Raw genomic sequence first — 21,919 nt, 5'->3', positions numbered from 1 at the left:
CACACGGCAAATTGGGAAGCCATTAATACAGAATATTTTGCAGGATGAGCTGTAGTTTTTGCCCCAATTTGGGGTGAATACGACCGTTATTCGAGAGGGAATATTTTTAGTGTTCAATTTTTTTAAAATAGCTAAGGGTATCTTTAGAAATGTTAATATGTGTGTATGTATACATAATGTGTGTGTGTACTGTGTATATATTGCTAAAAACTTAAGGGAACAGAAAAAAAACACATCTGGTCTCTGAGTGAGAGCGGCAGTTTGAAAATCTTTACTGATATATAAATTGTGTAAATCAACAAAAAAGATGACCTGTCAATGGAAACAAAACGAATTAATCAATAGATGTCTGGATTGCAAATCATCCGAAAATTTTACTAAAAACTTGAGCTCACCGGCAGATCCAATCTGAGTGAATTTGATTGCAGCAGCTCATTATGTGACTAGTAGTAATAATGGTACATATGAGTATCGCTGCCTGGATGCCCCACTGACATGGTCTGTTGTCGGGTCATTTTTACCGCAACATGAAAACTAAACTCAAAAGACCATTACTAATGAAGCAATGTGTCCAACAACGGTAATGAAGATTGAAGATCGCGCTCTCCGCTGTAATACTATAATTTGTCTCTTTTGTTTTTTTAGCTGGTCTTGGAGAATTCAGAATCCGTGACTTAAACGATGAAATAAACAAGCTAATCCGAGAAAAGGGTCACTGGGAGTCCCGAATTAAAGAGTTGGGTGGTCCTGATTATTGGGTAAGTAAAACTACACTGGCCGCACACAAGGAGATGTTTCTGCAGATAACCTGTAAGATAAGGGGAGTGTATATCTTACAATGACTGTCTTATAAAGACCTTGCCTGTCTGTTTGGTATATTGAGGCATTCGGATGACACGGTAGGAGCCGTCCTTCCTCCTTCTCAGGGTCCCCACTAGGAGTCCCCACAACTGCTCAGGGTCCCCACTAGGAGTCCGTCCCCCCTTGTTCAGGGTCCCCCCTCACCTACCCCCCAGCTCAGAGTCCACACTAGGAGTCCCCCCACCTGCTCAGGGTTCCCACTAGGAGTCTGTCTCTCCCATCCGCTCAGGGTCTCCACTATGGGTTCCTCACTCAAGGTCCCCACTAGGAGTCCCCCTTCACGCTCAGGGTCCCCACTATGAGTTCCTCGTTCAAGGTCCCCACTAGGAGTCCCCCTTCACGCTCAGGGTCCACACTAGGAGTCCCCCCCCTTCCCACTTAGGGTCCCCACTAGGAGTCCCCCTCCCTGCTCAGGCTCCCCACTAGGAGTCCCCCCCCCTTCCCTGCTCAGGGACCCCACTAGTAGTCTCCTCAACAGGGTCCCCACTAGGAGTCCCCCCACTCAGGGTCCCCACTAGAAGTCCCAATCTGGCACACTCGGTCTGTTCTTGTGATGGTACAATTTTGCAGAAGGCGCCTCCAGACTGTAAGGCGTCTGTGGTCACCCTGTCTACGTGCATTGTATGTGTGACATTCATGACAAGATTAAAGTTCTTTCTGGACAAAAAATAAAACTAATGTGTAGTAAATAGAGATGAGGAAATCTGCCAAAATTCTTTTTACAAGAATCATTAGAATTTTGTCGGGAAGGTGAGTATAATTTTTTTTTTTTTTTTTTAACCCCTTCTCGGCCCTAGAAACAAAAAAGCTGAAGCCTTGATCTAAGGCAGCAACTTGCAGGACTCCAGCTTTTGTGAAGCCGCAGCTCCCGGCATGCCCTCGCTATAGGCCGTCCGATGGCTGTAAGGACATGCTGGGAGTTGTAATTTCACAACAGCTTTAGTGCCGCAGGTTGGTGATCTCTGGTCTAAGGAACTTTCTTCAGAGAATTGTCTTTATCGGAGCTTTAAAACGTAAGTTGCCATGGTTAAAGGAGTTGACCTGGGTTAGAAAAACATGACTGCTTGCTTTCTTTCATCAACAGCACCACCCCTAGCTCTAGGTTGTGCTTGGTATTGCAGTTTACTTCTATTCACTTCTATAGGGCAAAGATGTAATATCTGACACAACCCATTGTTGAAGTTTATGCTGAAAGAAAGTCTTAGAAACCCCTTTAAGTATGTTCTCTAGAAATTTTTTGATGACTTGCTATATACAACATGCACTGAAGAATGCAGAATTCTGTGTGAAGGTGCAATATGGCTGTCTGATCTGATTGCTGGAGATGTCTTTGACAGCAACCTCTCCCCACCCATACTGCCCGATCCTTATCTTCCTTCCATTATCTGTCATGGAGAGTCAGGAGGTTCCCCGTACAGACGGTTTGCCAATCACACCAAAACCAGCAGCTAAGGTTGTGTATGGGGGTCCGTAATGTGATCCCAAACTGTCTCATATCTACTTTACCGGCACGAAAAGAGCATGTGTAGGAACGCTCATTCCCAATCATCGGCTCGTCTAAACAGGGCAGAAATTGCTCCATAAACAAGCAAAATGCAAGCTAAAAATTGTTGCACTCGGCAGCACATTGATAATATGAACAGTTGCATTAACAATTTATCTGTGTGCACAGAGGTGCGGTCGGACCATCTAAGCAGGCCATGAAACGACCGGCAGTCAATCCATCATATACTTCCATCTTTCCCCACAAATATTTGCTTATAAACACAGCAGCTCCTTAACCCTGACCTTCTGGATCAAAGTTGCAATCTACACTCTGTGCTCTTAGTATTATTTATAATGTCTTAGGGGACAGAACGTCTTGTGAAAGATCTTCAATATCCCGTTCGTTTTATTGCTGGTCGTCCCTTTTCAAATGTTGTACTACCTTTTGGTTGCAGAGGTCTAAAATAAGCGCAAGGTGTATTTTGTTGATCGGTTGCAGAGGTGCAACTCTTTTTAGAATATTTTTAATGCTCCATCTCCTTTGAGGTGTCCATGTTGCTTGAATATCATCCAGATGCACCGATTGTGGGTGAACCCGTGCTCACTTAATGTGTATGGGGGGTGTCCTAACTTTCCGCATTAAAAATATGTGGTTAATCTGCAGGTCGCTTGCAACATTCACATCATGCTCAGTCGGTCGTTCCCCTGTTGATGTTTAGTTATTACAGCGCCACATTTATCTTAATTTTGCTCTTTCATGTTAGCGCATAGGTCCCAAGATGCTTGACCATGAAGGCAAGGAAGTGCCAGGGAACAGAGGCTACAAGTACTTTGGAGCCGCCAAAGACCTGCCTGGGGTTCGGGAGCTGTTTGAAAAAGAACGTAAGTAAGGCCCATTTAGACAAGCCGACGGCAACCATTAAACATCTGTCCATTGACTATAATGAAACCGATCGGCGGTCGTGTACTGGCCGTACACATGAGCTGTGTGCACAGAACGATTGTTAATAAGATCGTTCTGCTCATACAGAAGATTATCATTGGCAGGACGTGTCCTGTTTACACAGACAATGTGCTGCCTATAATGATTACTTTTGAGCAGCTCGGGGTCCCCACTAGAAGTTCCCTCCCCTGCTTGAGCCACCCACTAGAAATCCACAAGGTCCCCTCTCAATTAATCCACATACTGCTCGTTCATTGTGTTATTGCCGGCCTGTTCCCAATAATCAGGAACAAGTGTACTATGAATTGTCGCTTCCTGATTCTTAGCTTGTTTACAGGGGCTCTTCGATTTCAGAAGTAGTCACCGACACATTACAATCCATCGTGCGTACATCAGTAACATATGGACCAATCCTGAGATACAGGCTGTCTTACAGTCCAGAGCTGCACTCCCCATTCCAGTGTGATACCTCCATCAGAGTTTGGGAAAAATGCAAACGCTTGCAGCACAATTTTCTTTTCTGGTAACATAAGACCTAACAGGCCCCATTACAGTCAGTGAGGACCTGCTGACGTTACTTTAGGCTTTCTATTCAAATAATGGAACAGAAAACCCAAAATACGACGACGCAGATGTGATCTCAACCTTGCGTTTTTCTGTGCTTTTTATTCTCCTTCCCCATCCGTGTAATGGCCCCATACACATTAGTGTAAAGTCAGACGACCCTGTTGATATTGACGGGTTCAGTCAACCATCTGAATATGGGGGTCCTCGATGGACTGTGTTGGGGGAGGTAAGGATCCGGCCTATCCGACTTTAGAATTCCAATCATTTTGTAATCAGAGTTCTGGTAACATCCGTTCCAGCATTTTAATTAACATTCCTCGAGCTGTAATTAAATCATGTGATTTAATTGGATTAATTAAAATTGAATGGTTTCATTTATCCACTATAAGGAAGTTTATTATTGAATTTGGATAAATCAACTATAATGGATGAGCCGCTCGCTGATTGCCGAGATGCTGCATCACGCTGGACATTTACTGCAACAGCTCTGTCACATGAGACAACGTCCGCGCTGCCTGGCCTTGTCATTAGTCCACTAATCATTATGGTCCTACAACTCTTATAAATAGTTAATGGAGGGATCCCAGGGGAACAAAGGCATTTTAGGGACTAGTATAAGGTGCGATGTATGTACATACAAGCGTTAGGCACAGAGGATTCAATATGTCTACAAAGACCCTAACCATTCCCCGCACCTACAACACATTGGATAAACTGCAAGAATACCCTGAAATATTTTGGTTCCTATCCTGATGTCAGGTCCCCAGCAGCACCAGTAATTGTCAAGACTGATATGTTACATACGTACCCTAGTTTGTTCAACTGGCCATTTTAACAATGCCCTGACCTTAAATTTGTTCCAACTTTTTTTTGGGGCTGTAATTCAATTAAACTTTGTGCCTGAATGCATAGATGTGATATCTGCAACCTTTGGATCTATGCGGGTCACTTTTGTAAGTGTTGTCCTTAATTAGTGCATACGGTCAGCATAGAGCGGGTGGATCCCTAATCCAGGACTCCACTCTATGAGCCTGAGCTCACAAAAAAACAATTCTCGCTCTATAGGACCCATTTACTCAACTAGCGGGTACATTTCCCCTGCAAGTTCCACTGCAATTGGCCAGACACCCCTTCCCCTGCTAATTCCAGCTGATAATAGGTGGGTTTCAGAAGCCAGATTTTCTATAATCTGCTTCTTTATATGAAAAAGAAAAGTGTCTTGATGAGGCATAACACTCAGCTAATTGTAATCGCCACTAGTGCCCCCCAGGGTCTTTCATACTAAATGCAAGTGTGTCTTTAAGGCTATGTGCATACGTTCAGGTTTTTTCGCAATAAAAATGCATAAAAAACGCATACATATGCATCCTATCATTTAGAATGCATTCTGCAGTTTTTGTGCACATGATGCGTTTTTTTCCGTGAAAAAACGCATCGCGGTAAAAAAAGCAGCACGTTCATTAATTTTGTTGATTTTTTGCGTTTTTCCCGCTATTTAATGCATTGGGAAAAGACACGAAAAATGCACAAAAACTGCGAAAAAAAACGCATGCGGATTTCTGGCAGAAATGTCCAGTTTTTGTCAGGAAATTTCTGCAAGAAATCCTAAACGTGTGCACATACCCTAAAAAAAAAAAAAAGTAAGACTTTGTGAAATGGTGCTTCTTGTCTTCCTTGTGTTGTAATCCACAAAAGCCTTGAAGCTGTTATTTATTTATTTTTTTTTAAATAATTAAATATATTTTGTATATAATTGTATTTTCTATTTTAGCTGCTCCTCCACCCCGGAAAACACGTGCTGAGCTGATGAAAGAGATTGATGCAGAATATTATGGGTACAGAGATGAAGATGATGGTGTGTTGGTCCCTCTGGAGCTGGAGGAGGAGAAGCAAGGTACAGTAATGCTTTTCACACTATGGATGCTCTACATTCACAAAGCTTCAAAACCTCATGGCAGGAGTTCTGATACTTAGGTTTTCCATCTTCCTCGCAGAATGGCAAAAACGTTATAATTGAGACTTTTTTGTGTGTGTGTATACACTTATTTTATAATTAATTTATTACGCATAAGCTTTAATTCTGAAGGTTAATATAAAATATATATACAATATATATATATATATATATATATATATATATATATATATATATATATATATATATATATATATATATATAGTATATATATGTGTGTATGTATATATATATATATATTAATATAATCATGTGATGTCAATGTTTGTGGAATGCTGTAATATTCTGGTGCGTTCACCCATGGCCTGACTTTTTTTTCAGCTATTGCTCAGGCTGTGGAAAAATGGAGACTGGAGAAGGAAGCCCGTCTGGCCTCTGGGGAGAAGAATGAGGAGGAGGAAGAAGTGAATATTTATGCAGTGACTGCTGATGACGTAGGTGCACTTTTCAGTTTAGCTCTTTCATGACCCATGACATATTTACATCATCGGCCGTGTCCTTGCCTTTGATGCAGGCTCATGCGCTGAGCCCGCGTTTTTCCCCCTCAGTTGCTGGCTGATTTAATCAGCCATCAAGTGCCTCTAACTGACACTGTTAACCAGTTAAATGCCACTGTCAATCACTGACAGTGGCATTTAACAAGCGCAGACAGGAAGCTCGTCATTGATCTTGCCCATCGGCGGCCCTGTCGCATGATTGTGGAGCGCCGATGGGTTGTCATGACAGCTGGAGGTCTTCTAAAGACCCCTATGCCTGTCATCATTATCTTCCAGTGAACTTCGGCCCCTGGCCGGTGTTTGTAGATCGTAAATTTTGCTATACATAGCAAGGCTGAAGAACTTCCATGTATGGAAGAGAGGCGATCAGATGATCGCAGCTTCAAGTCTCCAAAGGGGACTATTGAAGTCAGTAAAAATCATCCGATTTTGGCCCATTAAAGTGTTAAAAAACAAAACACATTTGTTATTGTTGTGTTCGTAAAAGTTCGATGTATCAAAATATAAAGTAAATTAATCTAATCAGTAAACGGTGTAATGAGAAAAAAAATCTAAATGTCAGAATTAAGTTTTTTGGTCACCGCAAAATTGCAGTAAAATGTAAAAAAGAAGTGCTCAAAATGTCGTATCTACCCCAATACAGTATCAGTAAAAATGTCAGCTCAAGGCACCAATAATAAGCCATCAGATCCACAGATCCCGAAAAATGAAACCATTACGGGTCTCTGAAAAATGGCAACAAAGGCGAATTTTGTTTTTGACAAATTTCTGAGTCCTTAAAGGTACCTTCACACGAAGCGACGCTGCAGCGATAGCGACAACGATGTCGATCGCTGCAGCGTCGCTGTTTGGTCGCTGGAGAGCTGTCACACAGACCGCTCTCCAGCGATCAACTATGCCGAGGTCCCCTGGTAACCAGGGTAAACATCGGGTAACTAAGCGCAGGGCCGCGCTTAGTAACCCGATGTTTACCCTGGTTACCAGCGTAAAATCTAAAAAAAACAAACAGCACATACTTACATTCACGTCCCCCTGCGTCCACTTCCTGACTGACTGAGCGCCGTACAGTGAGAGCAGAGCGGTGACGTCACCGCTGTGCTGCTTTCACTTTCACTTTGCGGCGCTGAGTCAGAGGAGGAAGCAGACTGCAGGGGACGCAATGTGAGTATGTGCTGTTTGGTTTTTTTACATTTTACGCTAGTAACCAGGGTAAACATCGGGTAACTAAGCGCGGCCCTGCGCTTAGTAACCCGATGTTTACCCTGGTTACCAGTGTAAAATATCGCTGGTATCGTTGCTTTTGCTTTCAAACACAACGATACACAGCGATCGGACGACCAAATAAAGTTCTGGACTTTATTCAGCGACCAGCGACATCACAGCAGGATCCTGATCGCTGCTGCGTGTCAAACGAAACGATATCGCTAGCGAGGACGCTGCAACGTCACGGATTGCTAGCGATATCGTTATAATGTCGTTTCGTGTGAAGGTACCTTAAGAGGTTAAACATTGGGAAAAGACCACATAAAGTTCAGTCTAATAATGAAGGGTTCATTCCAGGAGAGGCAAGCGTATGCCTCCAATTACTTTATTATGTCGTAAGTGGCTGGCTATAAAATCAGAACTGGCTTTAGGGATAATAATGAAGTTACATGCAGCTCATGACCGAGAGACATGCGGCTTCTTGCATGTGTTGATAGAACTCACTGTTGGGTTATGTGCACACAACATCTTTCAGGCAGGACCGCTACGAGACCACCTGAAAAAGTGCCCAGAAAACACTTAAAAGAATGAACATGCGCATTTCTATCAGTCTTTTGAGGGTCTTTTAACCATCTTGACCATTCTTCAGGTGGCTTCTGCTTTAAAGAAAGCAATTTCGACATTGTTGAATAAAAAAAGAAACTTATGGAATGTAGAAATATAGAAATTTTTGCAGATTTATTAAAAAAGAAAAACTGAAATATCACATGGTCATAAGTATTCAGACCCTTTGCTCAGACACTTGTATTTAAGTCACATGCTGTCCATTTCCTTGTGATCCTCCTTGAGATGGTTCTTCTCCTTCAATGGAGTCCTGCTGTGTTTAATTAAACTGATAGGACTTGATTTGGAAAGGCGCACACCTGTCTATATAAGACCTCACAACTCGCAGTGCATGTCAGACCGAATGATAATCATGAGGTCAAAGGAACTGGGCAAGGAGCTCAGAGACAGAATTGTGGCAAGGCACAGATCTGTCCAAAGCTACAAAAGAATTTCTGCAGTACTCAAGGTTCCTAAGAGCACAGTGGCCTCCATAATCCTTAAATGGAAGAAGTTTGGGACCACAAGAAGTCTCCTAGACCTGGCCGTCCAGCCAAACTGAGCAATTATGGGAGAAGAGCCTTGGTGAGAGAGGTAAAGAAGAACCCGAAGATCACTGTGGCCGAACTCCAAAGATGCTGTAGGAAGATGGGAGAAAGTTCCACAAAGTCAACTATCACTGCAGCCCTCCACCAGTAAGGCCATTATGGCAGAGTGGCCCAACGGAAGCATCTCCTCAGTACAAGACATATGAAAGACCTCATAGTTTGCTAAAAAAAACACATGAAGGACTCCCAGACTATGGGAAATAAGATTATCTGGTCTGATGAGACGAAGATAGACCTTTTTGGTGATAATTCTAAAGGTACCTTCACACTAGACGATATCGCTAGCGATCCGTGACGTTGCAGCGTCCTCGCTAGCGATATCGTTTAGTTTGACAGGCAGCAGCGATCAGCATCCTGCTGTGATATCGCTGGTCGTTTAGGAAAGTTCAGAACTTTATTTGGTCGTCAGACCGGCGTTTATCGTCAGGTTTGACACCAAAAGCAACGATACCAGCGATGTTTTACGCTGGTAACCAGGGTAAATATCGGGTTACTAATCGCAGGGCCGCGCTTAGTAACCCGATGTTTACCCTGGTTACCAGCGTAAAAGTAAAAAAAACAAACAGTACATACTCACCTTCGCGTCCCTTGCCGTCTGCTTCCCGCACTGACTGAGCGCCGGCCCTAAAGTGAAAGTAAAAGCACAGCGGTGACGTCACCGCTCTGCTGTTAGGGCCGGCGCTCAGTCAGTGCGGGAAGCGGACGCCGGGGGACGCGAAGGTGAGTATGTACTGGTTTTTTTACTTTTACGCTGGTAACCAGGGTAAACATCGGGTTACTAAGCGCGGCCCTGCGCTTAGCAACCCGATGTTTACCCTGGTTACCCGGGGACTTCGGCATCGTTGGTCGCTGGAGAGCGGTCTGTGTGACAGCTCTCCAGCGACCAAACAGCGACGCTGCAGCGATCGGCATCGTTGTCGCTATCGCTGTAGCGTCGCTTAATGTGAAGGTACCTTAAGCTGTATGTGTGAAGAAAACCAGGCACGGCTCACCACCTGCCGAGTACAATCCTAACAGTGAAACATGATGGTGGCAGCATCATGCTATGGGGGTGTTTTGCAGCTGCAGGGACAGGATGACTGGTTGTCATTGAAGGAAACATGAATGCGGCCAAGTACAGCGATATCCTGGATGAAAACCTCTTCCAGAGTGCTCTGGACCTCAGACTTGGCCAAAGGTTCACCTTCCAAAAAGACAATGACCCTAAGCACACAGCTAAAATAACAAAGGAGTGGCTTCAAAACAACCATGTGACCATTCTTGACTGGCCCAGCCATAGCCCTGACCTAAACCTAATTGAGCATCTCTGGAGGGACCTGAAAATGGCGGTCCACCAACGTTCACCATCCAACCTGACAGAACTGGAGAGGATCTGCAAGGAAAAATGGCAGAGGATCCCCAAATCAGGTGTGAAAAACTTGTTGCATCATTCCCAAGAAGACTCATGGCTGTACTAGCTCAAAAGGTGCTTCTACCCAATACTGAGCAAAGGGTCTGAATACTGAATACAATGACCATGTGATATTTCAGTTTTTCTTTTTTAATAAATTTGCAAGAATTACTATATTTCTGGGTTTTCAGCCAAGATGGTTGTGCAGAGTGTACATTAATGAGAAAAAAATGAATTTTTTTAGTTTACCAAATGGCTGCAATGAAACAGAGACTGAAAAAATTTAAAGGAGTCTGAATACTTTCCATACCCACTGTATGACTGTAGTATTGTGGTACACGGTCAAAGGAAGCTGGGTTTTTATGAAGCTGGAAAATTTGCATCACCTGGCCTTTCCTACCGATGATGGTGAAGAAGCCATAACACTAACCGGATAATTAAGGTCTGAAACTTAGGCCAAATTTATCAGAGCATTCAAATCTCCAAGGGTGCCTACACTTATGCATCTGCCCATTTTCCTTTTTGTAATTTTTAAAATGAAAAATTGACAATGAACGTGTGTGTTTATAATATATATACACTGCTCAAAAAAAATTAAAGGGAACATTTAAACAACAGAATCTAACTCCAAGTAAATCAAACTTCTGTGAAATCAAACTGTCCACTTAGGAAGCAACACAGATTGACAATCAATTTCACATGCTGTTGTGCAAATGGAATAGACAACAGATGGAAATTATTGGCAATTATCAAGACACCCTCAATAAAGGAGTGATTCCGCAGGTGGGGACCACAGACCACATCTCAGTACCAATGCTTTCTGGCTGATGTTTTGGTCACTTTTGAATGTTGGTTGTGCTTTCACACTCGTGGTAGCATGAGACGAACTCTACAACCCACACAAGTGGCTCAGGTAGTGCAGCTCATCCAGGATGGCACATCAATGTGAGCTGTGGCAAGAATGACTGATGTGTCTGTCAGCATAGTGTCCAGAGACTGAAGGTTCTCCCAGGAGACAGGCCACTACACCAGGAGACGTGGAGGGGGCCGTAGGAGGGCAACAACCCAGCAGCAGGACCGCTAACTCAGCCTTTGTGCAAGGAGGAGCACTGTCAGAGCCCTGCAAAATGACCTCCAGCAGGCCACAAATGTGCATGTGTCTGCACAAACGGTTAGAAACCGACTCCATGAGGATGGTCTGCGTGTCCGACGTCCACAGATGGGGGTTGTGCTCACAGCCCAACACCGTGCAGGACGCTTGGCATTTGCCACAGAACACCAGGATTGGCAAATTCGCCACTGGCGCCCTGTGCTCTTCACAGATGAAAGCAGGTTCACACTGAGCACATGTGACAGGCATGACATAGTCTGGAGACGCCGTGGAGAGCGATCTGCCTGCAACATCCTTCTGCATGACCGGTTTGGCAGTAGGTCAGTAATGGTGTGGGGTGGCATTTCTTTGGAGGGCCGCACAGCCCTCCATGTGCTCGCCAGAGGTAGTCTGACTGACATTAGGTACCGAGATGAGATTCTCTGACCCCTTGTGAGACCATATGCTGGTGCGGTTGGCCCTGGGTTCCTCCTAATGCGGGACAATGCCAGACCTCATGTGGCTGGAGTGTGTCAGCAGTTCCTGCAAGATGAAGGCATTGAAGCTATGGACTGGCCCGCCCGTTCCTCAGACCTGAATCTGAGTGAACACATCTGGGACATCATGTCTCGCACCATCCACCAAGGTCACGTTGCACCACAGACTGTCCAGGTCTGGGAGGAGATCCCTCAGGAGACCATCCGCTGCCTCATCAGGAGCATGCCCAAGCGTTGTAGGGAGGTCATACAGGCACGTGGAGGCCACACGCACTACTGAGCATCATTTCCTTGTCGAAGCATTTCCACTGAATGTTGGATCAGCCTGTAACTTTATTTTCCACTTTGATTTTGAGCACCATTCCAACTCCAGACCTCCGTGGGATATTAGTTGTGATTTACGTTGATCATTTTTAGGTATTATTGTTCTCAACACATTCCACTATGTAATGAATAAAGACTTAAACTGGAATATTTTATTCAGTGAAATCTAGGATGTGGGATTTTAGGGTTCCCTTTATTTTATTGAGCAGTTTATAATATATTATATATTTTAGGCCTTATGGAGATAGTTTCATCTTCAACTTAACTGTTCTCAACAATAGTAATTTTGACCAGGAGTGCCCGACCTTTTACATGTCCCTGTATGTGCATGTGATCATGATGTCACCAAAGGTCCTTTATCTGCGAAAGTCAACAGAAACTAGACTGGAATGTACTATAAGTGCAGTGTGTATACACAAGTAAGTGTGTGTGTGTATATATACTTACTTGTATATGTGTGCTAGTGTGCAAAGTTTCTTTAATAATGTCCAACGTACTCACAAGCGGAAAACAAATGGTATCCTCTGGATCGCAGCCGGGAATCGAGATGGTCCGTATCCAAGACCGGTTGTCATGGGCGACTGCACTACGTTGCTACGCTGAGGAGTGCCAGGCATTTTGGCTTCTCTTGGCTCTGTGTTACTTCACACAGGCAGAGCCTTGCAGAGCCAAACTGCTCTGCAGTTTGCAAGCCAAGACTGACACACCCAACCCTTTGCTGCAGGGTTTTTAAATGAAATCTGTGGCCATGGGCCACTTGTAAGACCCGGCCTAGAGGTAGCAAACTGCCCCACTACCATCCTGAAATTTGTTCCAAAAATAAAAGCCCATGCTGGGTTTTCTTAATTCTGCCTTAGGCAGATAGCTTGTCCAAGACCACACTTTTATTTTGCACTGCAATCACAGCTATGCCTGTGACTGCAATGCACTCTAGCGGCCTTAATACGCTTCTAGGCGCGTTCTGGGGGACACTTGGTGAACCTCACATAACTGCCTCACAATAACATACATAGATATATCTAACTCTCTCTCTCTCACTCACACTGCACGTACCAGCCTAGACTCTCTGTTAAAGGACCTTTAGTGACATCATGATGTCATCAAAGGTCCTTAAGCAGTCTTGAAGTCAGAATAGAAAAGCTAGGGACCTGTAAGAGAGTGGGGGGCCCTGGGCAATTGCCCAGTTTGCTTTCCCCTAACTCCGGCCCTGACTGTAACTAGGGCTTATTTTTGGAGCAGGGATTGTAGTTAAGGCATACTCCAAAAATCCTGTAAAATCAAAGTAGGGCTTATTTTCAGGGAAACATTTGCTGCTTAACCACAAACTGGTCTTATGTGTCTGATGCTGAAATCCTAATTTATTTCATGTCAGTGATGGCCTGGTATGTGAGCATCCCTTATCTGGGAATGTAATGACATCCAGATGCTCTATGCGAAAGAGGCAATATGACTCTGTGTATGCTGAAAATCTTGGGTCCTGGCTTTCATATAGATGCTACTGACCTACATCAACGTCCTAAACATTCAGACCAAGGACACATGGTCACATGATCCTAATGGCACTGGCCACTTTCAGTAGAATAATACAACCTAGAAAAAGTCAGGTCACCCCCTCCCAACAGATGATCGAAATGAGTCTAAGCGGAACCTTTGCCCTTTTAGGAATATTGTAGCACAGGTCGCTAGCCCCGAGAAGTCATGTGTCCAAAATGTGATTCTGGACGTAACACAAAGCACCGACACAGGTCATAGAATTAGGGCACAACGTGACCAGTACGTGAACCCAGAACAAAGCTTCATGAGACAGATTGACACGATGGTCATGAAAATGCTGCGTGTCCACCAGTTACTCAATGTTTATTGACCCTAAGACTTAGGCAATGTGTATGCCATGCTTTTTCTGTTATTGTGTGCGTTATATGGATGTATGTTTACCCACATGACCAAAACTAAACCACCGGGGCTCATTCGAAAGGTCCACATTGATATTGTAGAGAGTTATAGAGACTTTCCTGTAGAAGGCCAGGCTCACACATCATCTTAATTGTGGGGATTTTGCTGCGGATCTGCACCAAAACCACTTTAAAATCTCTACATCTTGGATTTTTATGACGTTTCTGCATTGCAAAGAGTGAAATCTGCTGCACAGATTGACCTACATGATCTCGTTTCTCCAAACTTCAACGACTTTTTTTTTTTGCAACTGTTATTTACTGCAGATTTGTAAATCCAGACATACAATCCTCATTCTGTCTACCTTGAGCCAAGACGTTATCTAGTGCAACCATGTAGATAGATTTTTGCCAAGTGGCCCGAAGCTCGTTTGGAGGATGGTGCTCCATCATGATCCTAATTAGAAGTATAAAGAAAAAAAAATCCTTTACCAACAGCCATGTACATCGGACATCTTGTAACTAACAGTCGTATGATAAATTGTGTTTCAGTCTGGAGAAGACAGCGACAATGACAATGAAGGAGACGAGGGACAGCAGAAATTCATAGCACATGTTCCAGTGCCTTCTCAAAAAGAGGTAAGAATCTCAAACGATCATAAAAAGGTAAAATGGCTTGTAAAAAACTTTGCAATTTAGGTATGTGCACACAGCGTCTCTTTCGGGCAGGAAGACGCCTAAAAAAGCGCTTAAAGGGAACCTGTCGGCAGGTTTTTAGACCGTACACTAATAAATGTTGATTATGTTTAATCTCTTGTATTATAAGACTGTTTCTCCGTTTTCTAGGAATCTGTTGGCGAATTTATGCAGATGAGGTCACAAGTGCAGGGGGCTTAAACCGTAAATACAGCTCTCCGGCATGTCCAGCCTCTTTCTCCTCCCAGCGCCGGCCTCTAGTCTATGATTGACAAGTCACTCTTCTCTGTGACCAGCTCCTCAGCCCGAGATCTCACACAAGCGGCGCATGGGAAGTAAGGTCCTAATGACGTTACAAGATCCAGATTATTGATCTGCGCGTGTGCCGCCCTGGGTGAAATCTCGGGATAAGGGAGCAGGTCACGAAGAAGAGTGACCTGTCCATCACTGGCAGGAGGAGAAAGAGGCTGGTGAGCTGTAATTGCAGATCAAGCACCCTGCACAAAAATTCACCAATGTATTCCTAGATAACTGACTTTTAATACAAAGGTATAGACTTAATCAACTTTTCAGATGCTTTCCATAGATAACCTTTGGGGTCTAAAAACATGTTTTAATAAAAAAACAAAAAAGAAAAAAGGCTGAACACATTCACTGTAATGTCAAAGCGACTTGCTGTGCACATGTTCAGTCTTTCAAGCTTCTTTTAGTTCCTTTCAGACTTTGAAAGCCTTGAAGTGGTTAAAAGATAGTGACCTGACGATTCTACTGCTCTGATCACTAGTTTATATATAAAGTCTAAGGAAAAAAACCGCCGTCAGCAGGCAAAGCTGACCAGATAGATGGCGAACAAAAAGCTGCAGGAAAAACTTCACCTACTTCAAAAACCCAGCCGATGTGGCGGCATTTAAGTTACATTGTGCACAAACCTTACTGGAAATGTCCTGTTTTTTTATTTTATTTTAAAGCTTGCAGCCTACGTTACAGGCCCAAGCTGCTATTTCAGAGGTGGCCGGTTTCCTAGGCAAGGAGCGCAGTCCTTGTAAGCATCGCATCCATCCAGCCAGGGCCCCTGTGCACCTTCTAGGCTGCAATTTGCAGAATGATAATCAGCAAAGAAGCTGTCATTAACTTCCATAAAATCATTGTTGTCTGCCTCTTATCCCTCCATGAAAACAAAGATGTGCTGCCGACAGTATGCAAAATGTGCGGTGACAGAACGATCACAGTAACGATTGTGCTGTCCCCATACAGTTATCGGTCTGTGTGAATGGACCTTTAAACGAGCGAGAAAAAAGAGAAAAAAAAAAAAAATGTGGTAACTCTTGCCAAATGCTCCTGTACCTTTTTTTTTATTTAATTGCATCATGTTGGCTTTCAGTTGGTTATTTGCAGTTAAGCTCCAAATTAAATATAGCAATGATTAATCTAGATTTGTTCGTCTATATTTACCATCAAATAAAGATCCATTATCAGTGCGGTATTCTCATTCCAGTTGTCATAATACATTTTTTTTTAAATGAACAAATTTCCTTACAGAGAACCTGTCACCAGGTTTTTGCTTCCCCATCTGAGAGCAGCATAATGTAGAGAGAGACCCTGATTCCACAGATGTGTCACTTACTGCACTGCTTGCTTTAGTTTTGATTATCTGCGCTGACGAAACATTGATTTTATCACTAGAGGACTAGTGAACCCGCTGCCATGTAGTCCTCCATATTTATAAGGGATGTATCACCCCGTCCCCACTGCTGATGGACAGCTTTTTGCCTATGCACAGTGTGCATAGAAAGCTGCCAATCGGGGTTGTGGGTGGGTTTATACAGAGCTCAGAATTCAGAGAACTGCTAGATCTGCAGCAGAGAAAGCTTTGATTTTATCAAAACTGCAGCAAGCAGCCCAGTAGGTGACACCACTGGAATCAGGGTCTTTGCCCCTACATCATACCGCTTTCAGGTAGAATAGCCAGAACCTGGGGACAGTTATGCTGCTCATCACCAGGGAAATCAAAGGATCTGATGGGTACAAATCACACCGGTTTGATCCATCTTTTTTTTCCATGTGATAATGCATATTTAAATGGTTTTCTGGTTTTGGAACACCCCTGTGTCTCAGCTGAAGTTTGTTTAACCCCTTTCTGAGAGCTGACGGAATAGTACGTCAGCTGGCAGTATCCCCCGCTTTGAGGTTGGCTCCGGCGGTGAGCCCACCTCAAAGCCACGACATATCAGCTGTTTTCAACAGCTGACATGTGACCGCAATGGCGGTCGCGGAATCGCGATCCACCCGCACCCATTAACTAGTTAAATGCCGCTGTCAAACTCTTGACAGCAGCATTTAACAAGCGCTGCCAGCCACGCGGCCGGAAGTACGCGCACCGCTGACCCCCGTCACGTGATCGGGGGTCATCGGTGCGTTGCCATCACAACCAGAGGTCTCCTGAAGACCTCTATAGTTGTTGATGAAGGATTGCTATGAGCGCCACCCTGTGGTCGGCACTCATAGCAATGCTGTAATTCTGCTGCATAGAGGTGATCTGTGCATCACCTCTATGTAGCAGAGCCAATCGAGTACTGGATGCTTCTAGCCTCCCATGGAGACTATTGAAGCATGCCAAAATTTTTTAAAGCAGTATTTAAAAATATAAAAGTTCAAATCACCCCTCTTTCGCCCCAATCAAAACAAAGCAATAAAAAAATCAAACCTACACATATTTGGTATCGCCGCCTTCAGAATCGCCCGATCTATCAATAAAAAAAAGGATTAACCTGATTGCTAAACGGCGTAGCGAGAAAAAAAATCTAAACGCCAAAATTAAGTTTTTTTTGATTGCCGCGACATTGCATTAAAATGCAATAACGGACGATCAAAAGAACGTATTTGCACAAAAATGGTATTGAAAAATTGCGCAATTTTTTTTTTAAAGCAAATTTGGGATTTTTTTTTTTTTTTTACCACTTAGATAAAAGAGAACCTAGACATGTTTGGTGTCTATGAACTCGTAATGACCAGGAGAATCACAATGACAGGTCAGTTTTAACATTTAGTGAACCTAGCAAAAAAAGCCAAACAAAAAAACAAGTGTGGGATTGCACTTTTTTTTTTGCAATTTCATCACACTTGGAATTTTTGTTCGTGTTTTCTGTTACACGACATGGTAAAACCAATGGTATCATTCAAAAGTACAACTCGTCCCGCAAAAAATAAGCCCTCACATGGCCATATTGATGGAAAAATAAAAAAAGTTATGGCTTTGGAAAGAAGGGGAGCGGAAAACGAAAAATAACAAAAAAAAGTTCCAGGGGTTAAGGGGTTAAAAAAACCATAAAACAAAAAAAAAAATTTCACCAGGGTAATGACGGATCTACCACATTGCAGTTTTGTGCCTTTATTATTTTTATTCAGCCATATATCCTTTAAAAACATGCACAGTCAAATTACAGGGGTGTTCTCATCTCCAAGATCCTATTTTAATATGTAGTAAGTTCAATAACAATATTGGCAAATACGTCCAATTAGAAATGTAGTGTAGTTCTTCTGATTCGCTATGTCGCTTACCTCGTGAGCAGGAAGCTTAGGTATCCATGGATACGACCACTAACAGCTAACTTACTGTCACTATATGAGTGGTCGTAACCATGGGTACCTAAATTACTCCAATGCCTGCATGTGGGGTAAGCAACATAGCGAATCAGAAGAACTATACTATATTTCTAATTGGAGGTATTTGCTAAAATTATTAAGACACCTACTACATATTGGGATAGGATATTTTAGATGGGAATAGACCTTTTTAGTATGCATTTATATGAGGGGGGGAAGATGATGTCAAAGGTGTCTGGGTGCCTAAAGAAAATAGAAGTATCTACAGATGAGATAATAAATGCTACTGATCAGTCAGTTTTTGAATGGGGCGTGCAGAAATTTCCATAATGCATCATGTGGACATGCGCTAGTTGTTACCGCTCTGCACACGTGATGGAGATGCATGCGCGCTAAGGGTATGTGCATACGTATTGTGGAGGACTGCGGATTTTACCACAGCGGATTTGGGAAAACTGCAGGGCAAAACCGCTGCGGATTTATCGCGGTTTCTATAGCGGATTCCGCTGCGGGTTTACACCTGCAGTTTTCTATTGGAACAGGTGTAAACCCGCAGCAGAATCCGCATAAAGAATTGACATGCTGCGGAATGTAAACCGCTGTGTTTCCGCGCGGTTTTTTTCCGCAGCATGTGCACTGCGAATTTCGTTTCCCATATGTTTACATTATACTGTAAACGCATGGGAAACCGCTGCGGATCCGTGTGCACATACCTTACTAGATGACAATCGCACGGTGTGTACGGTCCTGTAGAGTGATCCTGTGCGTTATTCTTCCAGATCGAGGAAGCCCTACTCCGACGAAAGAAGATGGAACTTCTCCAGAAGTACGCCAGCGAGGCTCTCATGGCTCAGAGCGAAGATGCTAAACGACTTTTAGGCGTCTAAAATTGTAAATACCTGCAGCCGCCCACCAGACCCCTGTAAATTCCCATTTTGTTACATTTTGTACAGAAAATTAAAAATATAAGACTGATTTTCTACAAAACCAATTTGGTCACATGGGTGATTATTGTGGTTGAGGTGTGATGTCAGGTACGGTCTCCCAGCGGTGTCTGTGGTTAGAGCCCTGTGTCACCAGTACTGGGCTGCTATGTGGGGGCCAAGACAATAGGCAGAGACCTGGAGAACCCCCTTTGTGTCACCTTTTACTGTCAGTATATGGACTGGTACGACCGCGGACTCCTGACCCGAACTAACAGCATCTGAAGACCCGTGGCCGGTCCAGGCATTGGGGGCCGTGAATTGAGCCTTACAGGTCCACAAATAAGATTTATTCCTTTTTTACAAGATCAGTGATTACTTTGTGGTTTGATTGCTTACAAAATAGGGATCCCATGTCCATCTTCTCACGTCTGCACGCTACTGCGCCAATCATTGACTAAGGGAACGGCAGGAATCACTGCTGCACTCTGTTATCTCTATCAGCCCCCTTTGTGATTTGGTGGTGGTACGCGAATGTCAGCTTTAGGACTGCTGCCCCCCTACCTTTGTGTTTGTGTAGATTGGGTATGCATTGATGGTAAAAATGTATTTTTTTTTTTTACAAAACTTTCCAACTATCCAGCGTGAGATTTAAAAGTAAAAAATAAATAAAAAATCATTGTCCGTAGCAGCCCATAGTTCTGTGTAAACAGGGGGTGCACTGCCGTTAACAAGGTGCTCGGCGTCACTAATGGTTCCGTGTTGATCTAAACAGGCCACTAAACAACTGCTGGTCGGTTGCGATCTTTTTCATTGTTTCAAACTTTTTTTTTTTAACGCGAGTTTCTGCATTTCTTGCAGACTATTTTTTTGGCATTTTTGACATTAACAATAAAGCCAATTTAAGGGTTCCCCTTAAAACCACATGATATATAATATCAGCCGCGCATCAAGAACACCACCGAAAATACAACGCTTGCGCATTTAGGAGGTCTAGGAGTGTAAAAATTGACTGAAGCTTGCTAATCATATACATATATAAAGGGGCTTCCCGTCTCCAAGATCCTCTCTCATTGTGTAAGTGTAATGATATTGGCAAATACCTTGAAATTAAAATGTATAGTTCTTCTGATAAGCTATGTCATTTACCCCATGTACAGGGCAAATGCAGTATCTTAGGTATCCATGGTTACAACCCTCATAAAGTAAGTTAGTTGTTAGTGGTTCTAACCATGGATACCTAAGCTACTGCAATGACTGCACATGGGGTAAGCAACATGGCGTATCATAAGAACTGTCCCCTATTCCTAAGTCAAGGTAACCTTGAAGTCTGAACAGGCTGCCACTCACCTGACAAACAAACAAACTGCTTATTTGTTGGGTGAAATGATCTTTTGATTTACCCAACCAAACAGGAGCCGAGCTGCAGAGAACAATGGACTGGCAAACATTACTGGTCAGCGGTAGTGTAGGCGTTGCTCCTCCCGCAGTTGTAAATGCACCCGAAAGCCACGTTTCCAAAGTAAGTACTCGGTGCCTTTTTGATGCCGCAGATTTTTGCACCTACAGTTGTGGCCAAAAGTATTGACACCCCTGCAATTCTGTCAGATAATGCTCAGTTAGTTTCTTCCTGAAAATGATTGCAATCACAAATTCTTTGGTATTCTCTTCATTATATTTGTCTTAAATGAAAAAACACAAAAGAGAATAAAGCAAAACATTGATCATTTCACACAAAACTCCAAAAATGGGCCAGACAAAAGTATTGGCACCCTCAGCCTAATACTTGGTTGCACAACCTTTAGCCAAAATAACTGCGACCAACCGCTTCCAGTAACCATCAATGAGTTTCTTACAATGCTCTGCTGGAATTTTAGACCATTCTTCTTTGGCAAACTGCTCCAGGTCCCTGATATTTGAAGGGGGCCTTCTCCAAACTGCCATTTTTAGATCTCTCCACAGGTCTATGGGATTCAGGTCTGGACTCATTGCTGGCCACCTTAGAAGTCTCCAGTGCTTTCTCTCAAACCATTTTCTAGTGCTTTTTGAAGTGTGTTTTGGGTCATTGTCCTGCTGGAAGACCTATGACCTCTGAGGGAGACCCGGCTTTCTCACACTGGGCCCTACATTATGCTGCAAAATTTGTTGGTAGTATTCAGACTTCATAATGCCATGCACACGGTCAAGCAGTCCAGTGCCAGAGGCAGCAAAGCAACCCCAAAACATCAGGGAACCTCCGCCATGTTTGACTGTAGGGACCGTGTTCTTTTCTTTGAATGCCTCTTTTTCTCTCCTGTAAACTCTATGTTGATGCCTTTGCCCAAAAAGCTCTACTTTTGTCTCATCTGACCAGAGAACATTCTTCCAAAACGTTTTAGGCTTTTTCAGGTAAATTTTGACAAACTCCAGCCTGGCTTTTTTATGTCTCAGGGTAAGAAGTGAGGTCTTCCTGGGTCTCCTACCATACAGTCCCTTTTCATTCAGATGCTGACGGATAGTACGGGTTGACACTGTTGTACCCTCGGACTGCAGGGCAGCTTGAACTTGTTTGGATGTTAGTCGAGGTTCTTTATCCAACATCCGCACAATCTTGCATTGAAATCTCTTGTCAATTTTTCTTTTCCGTCCACATCTAGGGAGGTTAGCCACAGTGCCATGGGCTTTAAACTTCTTGATGACACTGCGCACGGTAGACACAGGAACATTCAGGTCTTTGGAGATGGACTTGTAGCCTTGAGATTGCTCATGCTTCCTCACAATTT

At 43.5% G+C, this 21,919-nt stretch overlaps 1 protein-coding gene across 1 annotated transcript in view; it reads left to right on the top strand.

The window, feature by feature from the left end:
* ISY1 (ISY1 spliceosome associated protein) overlaps positions 1-19,228 on the top strand; it is a 31,619-nt gene extending 12,391 nt beyond the window's left edge. The window contains exons 6-11 of the mRNA XM_077275995.1: positions 646-758; positions 3,111-3,228; positions 5,628-5,750; positions 6,153-6,265; positions 14,488-14,574; positions 19,014-19,228. Coding sequence (XP_077132110.1) covers positions 646-758; positions 3,111-3,228; positions 5,628-5,750; positions 6,153-6,265; positions 14,488-14,574; positions 19,014-19,121 — 662 coding nt within the window. The 3' untranslated portion in view covers positions 19,122-19,228. The remainder of the gene's footprint in view (positions 1-645; positions 759-3,110; positions 3,229-5,627; positions 5,751-6,152; positions 6,266-14,487; positions 14,575-19,013) is intronic.
* Positions 19,229-21,919: the final 2,691 nt, after the last annotated feature.

This window comes from Ranitomeya variabilis, chromosome 8, assembly GCF_051348905.1.
Source record: "Ranitomeya variabilis isolate aRanVar5 chromosome 8, aRanVar5.hap1, whole genome shotgun sequence".
In the NCBI taxonomy this organism is placed as follows: domain Eukaryota; kingdom Metazoa; phylum Chordata; class Amphibia; order Anura; family Dendrobatidae; genus Ranitomeya; species Ranitomeya variabilis.
Note: the sequence above shows the minus strand (reverse complement) of the source record. Positions and strands in the feature narration are given on the sequence as shown.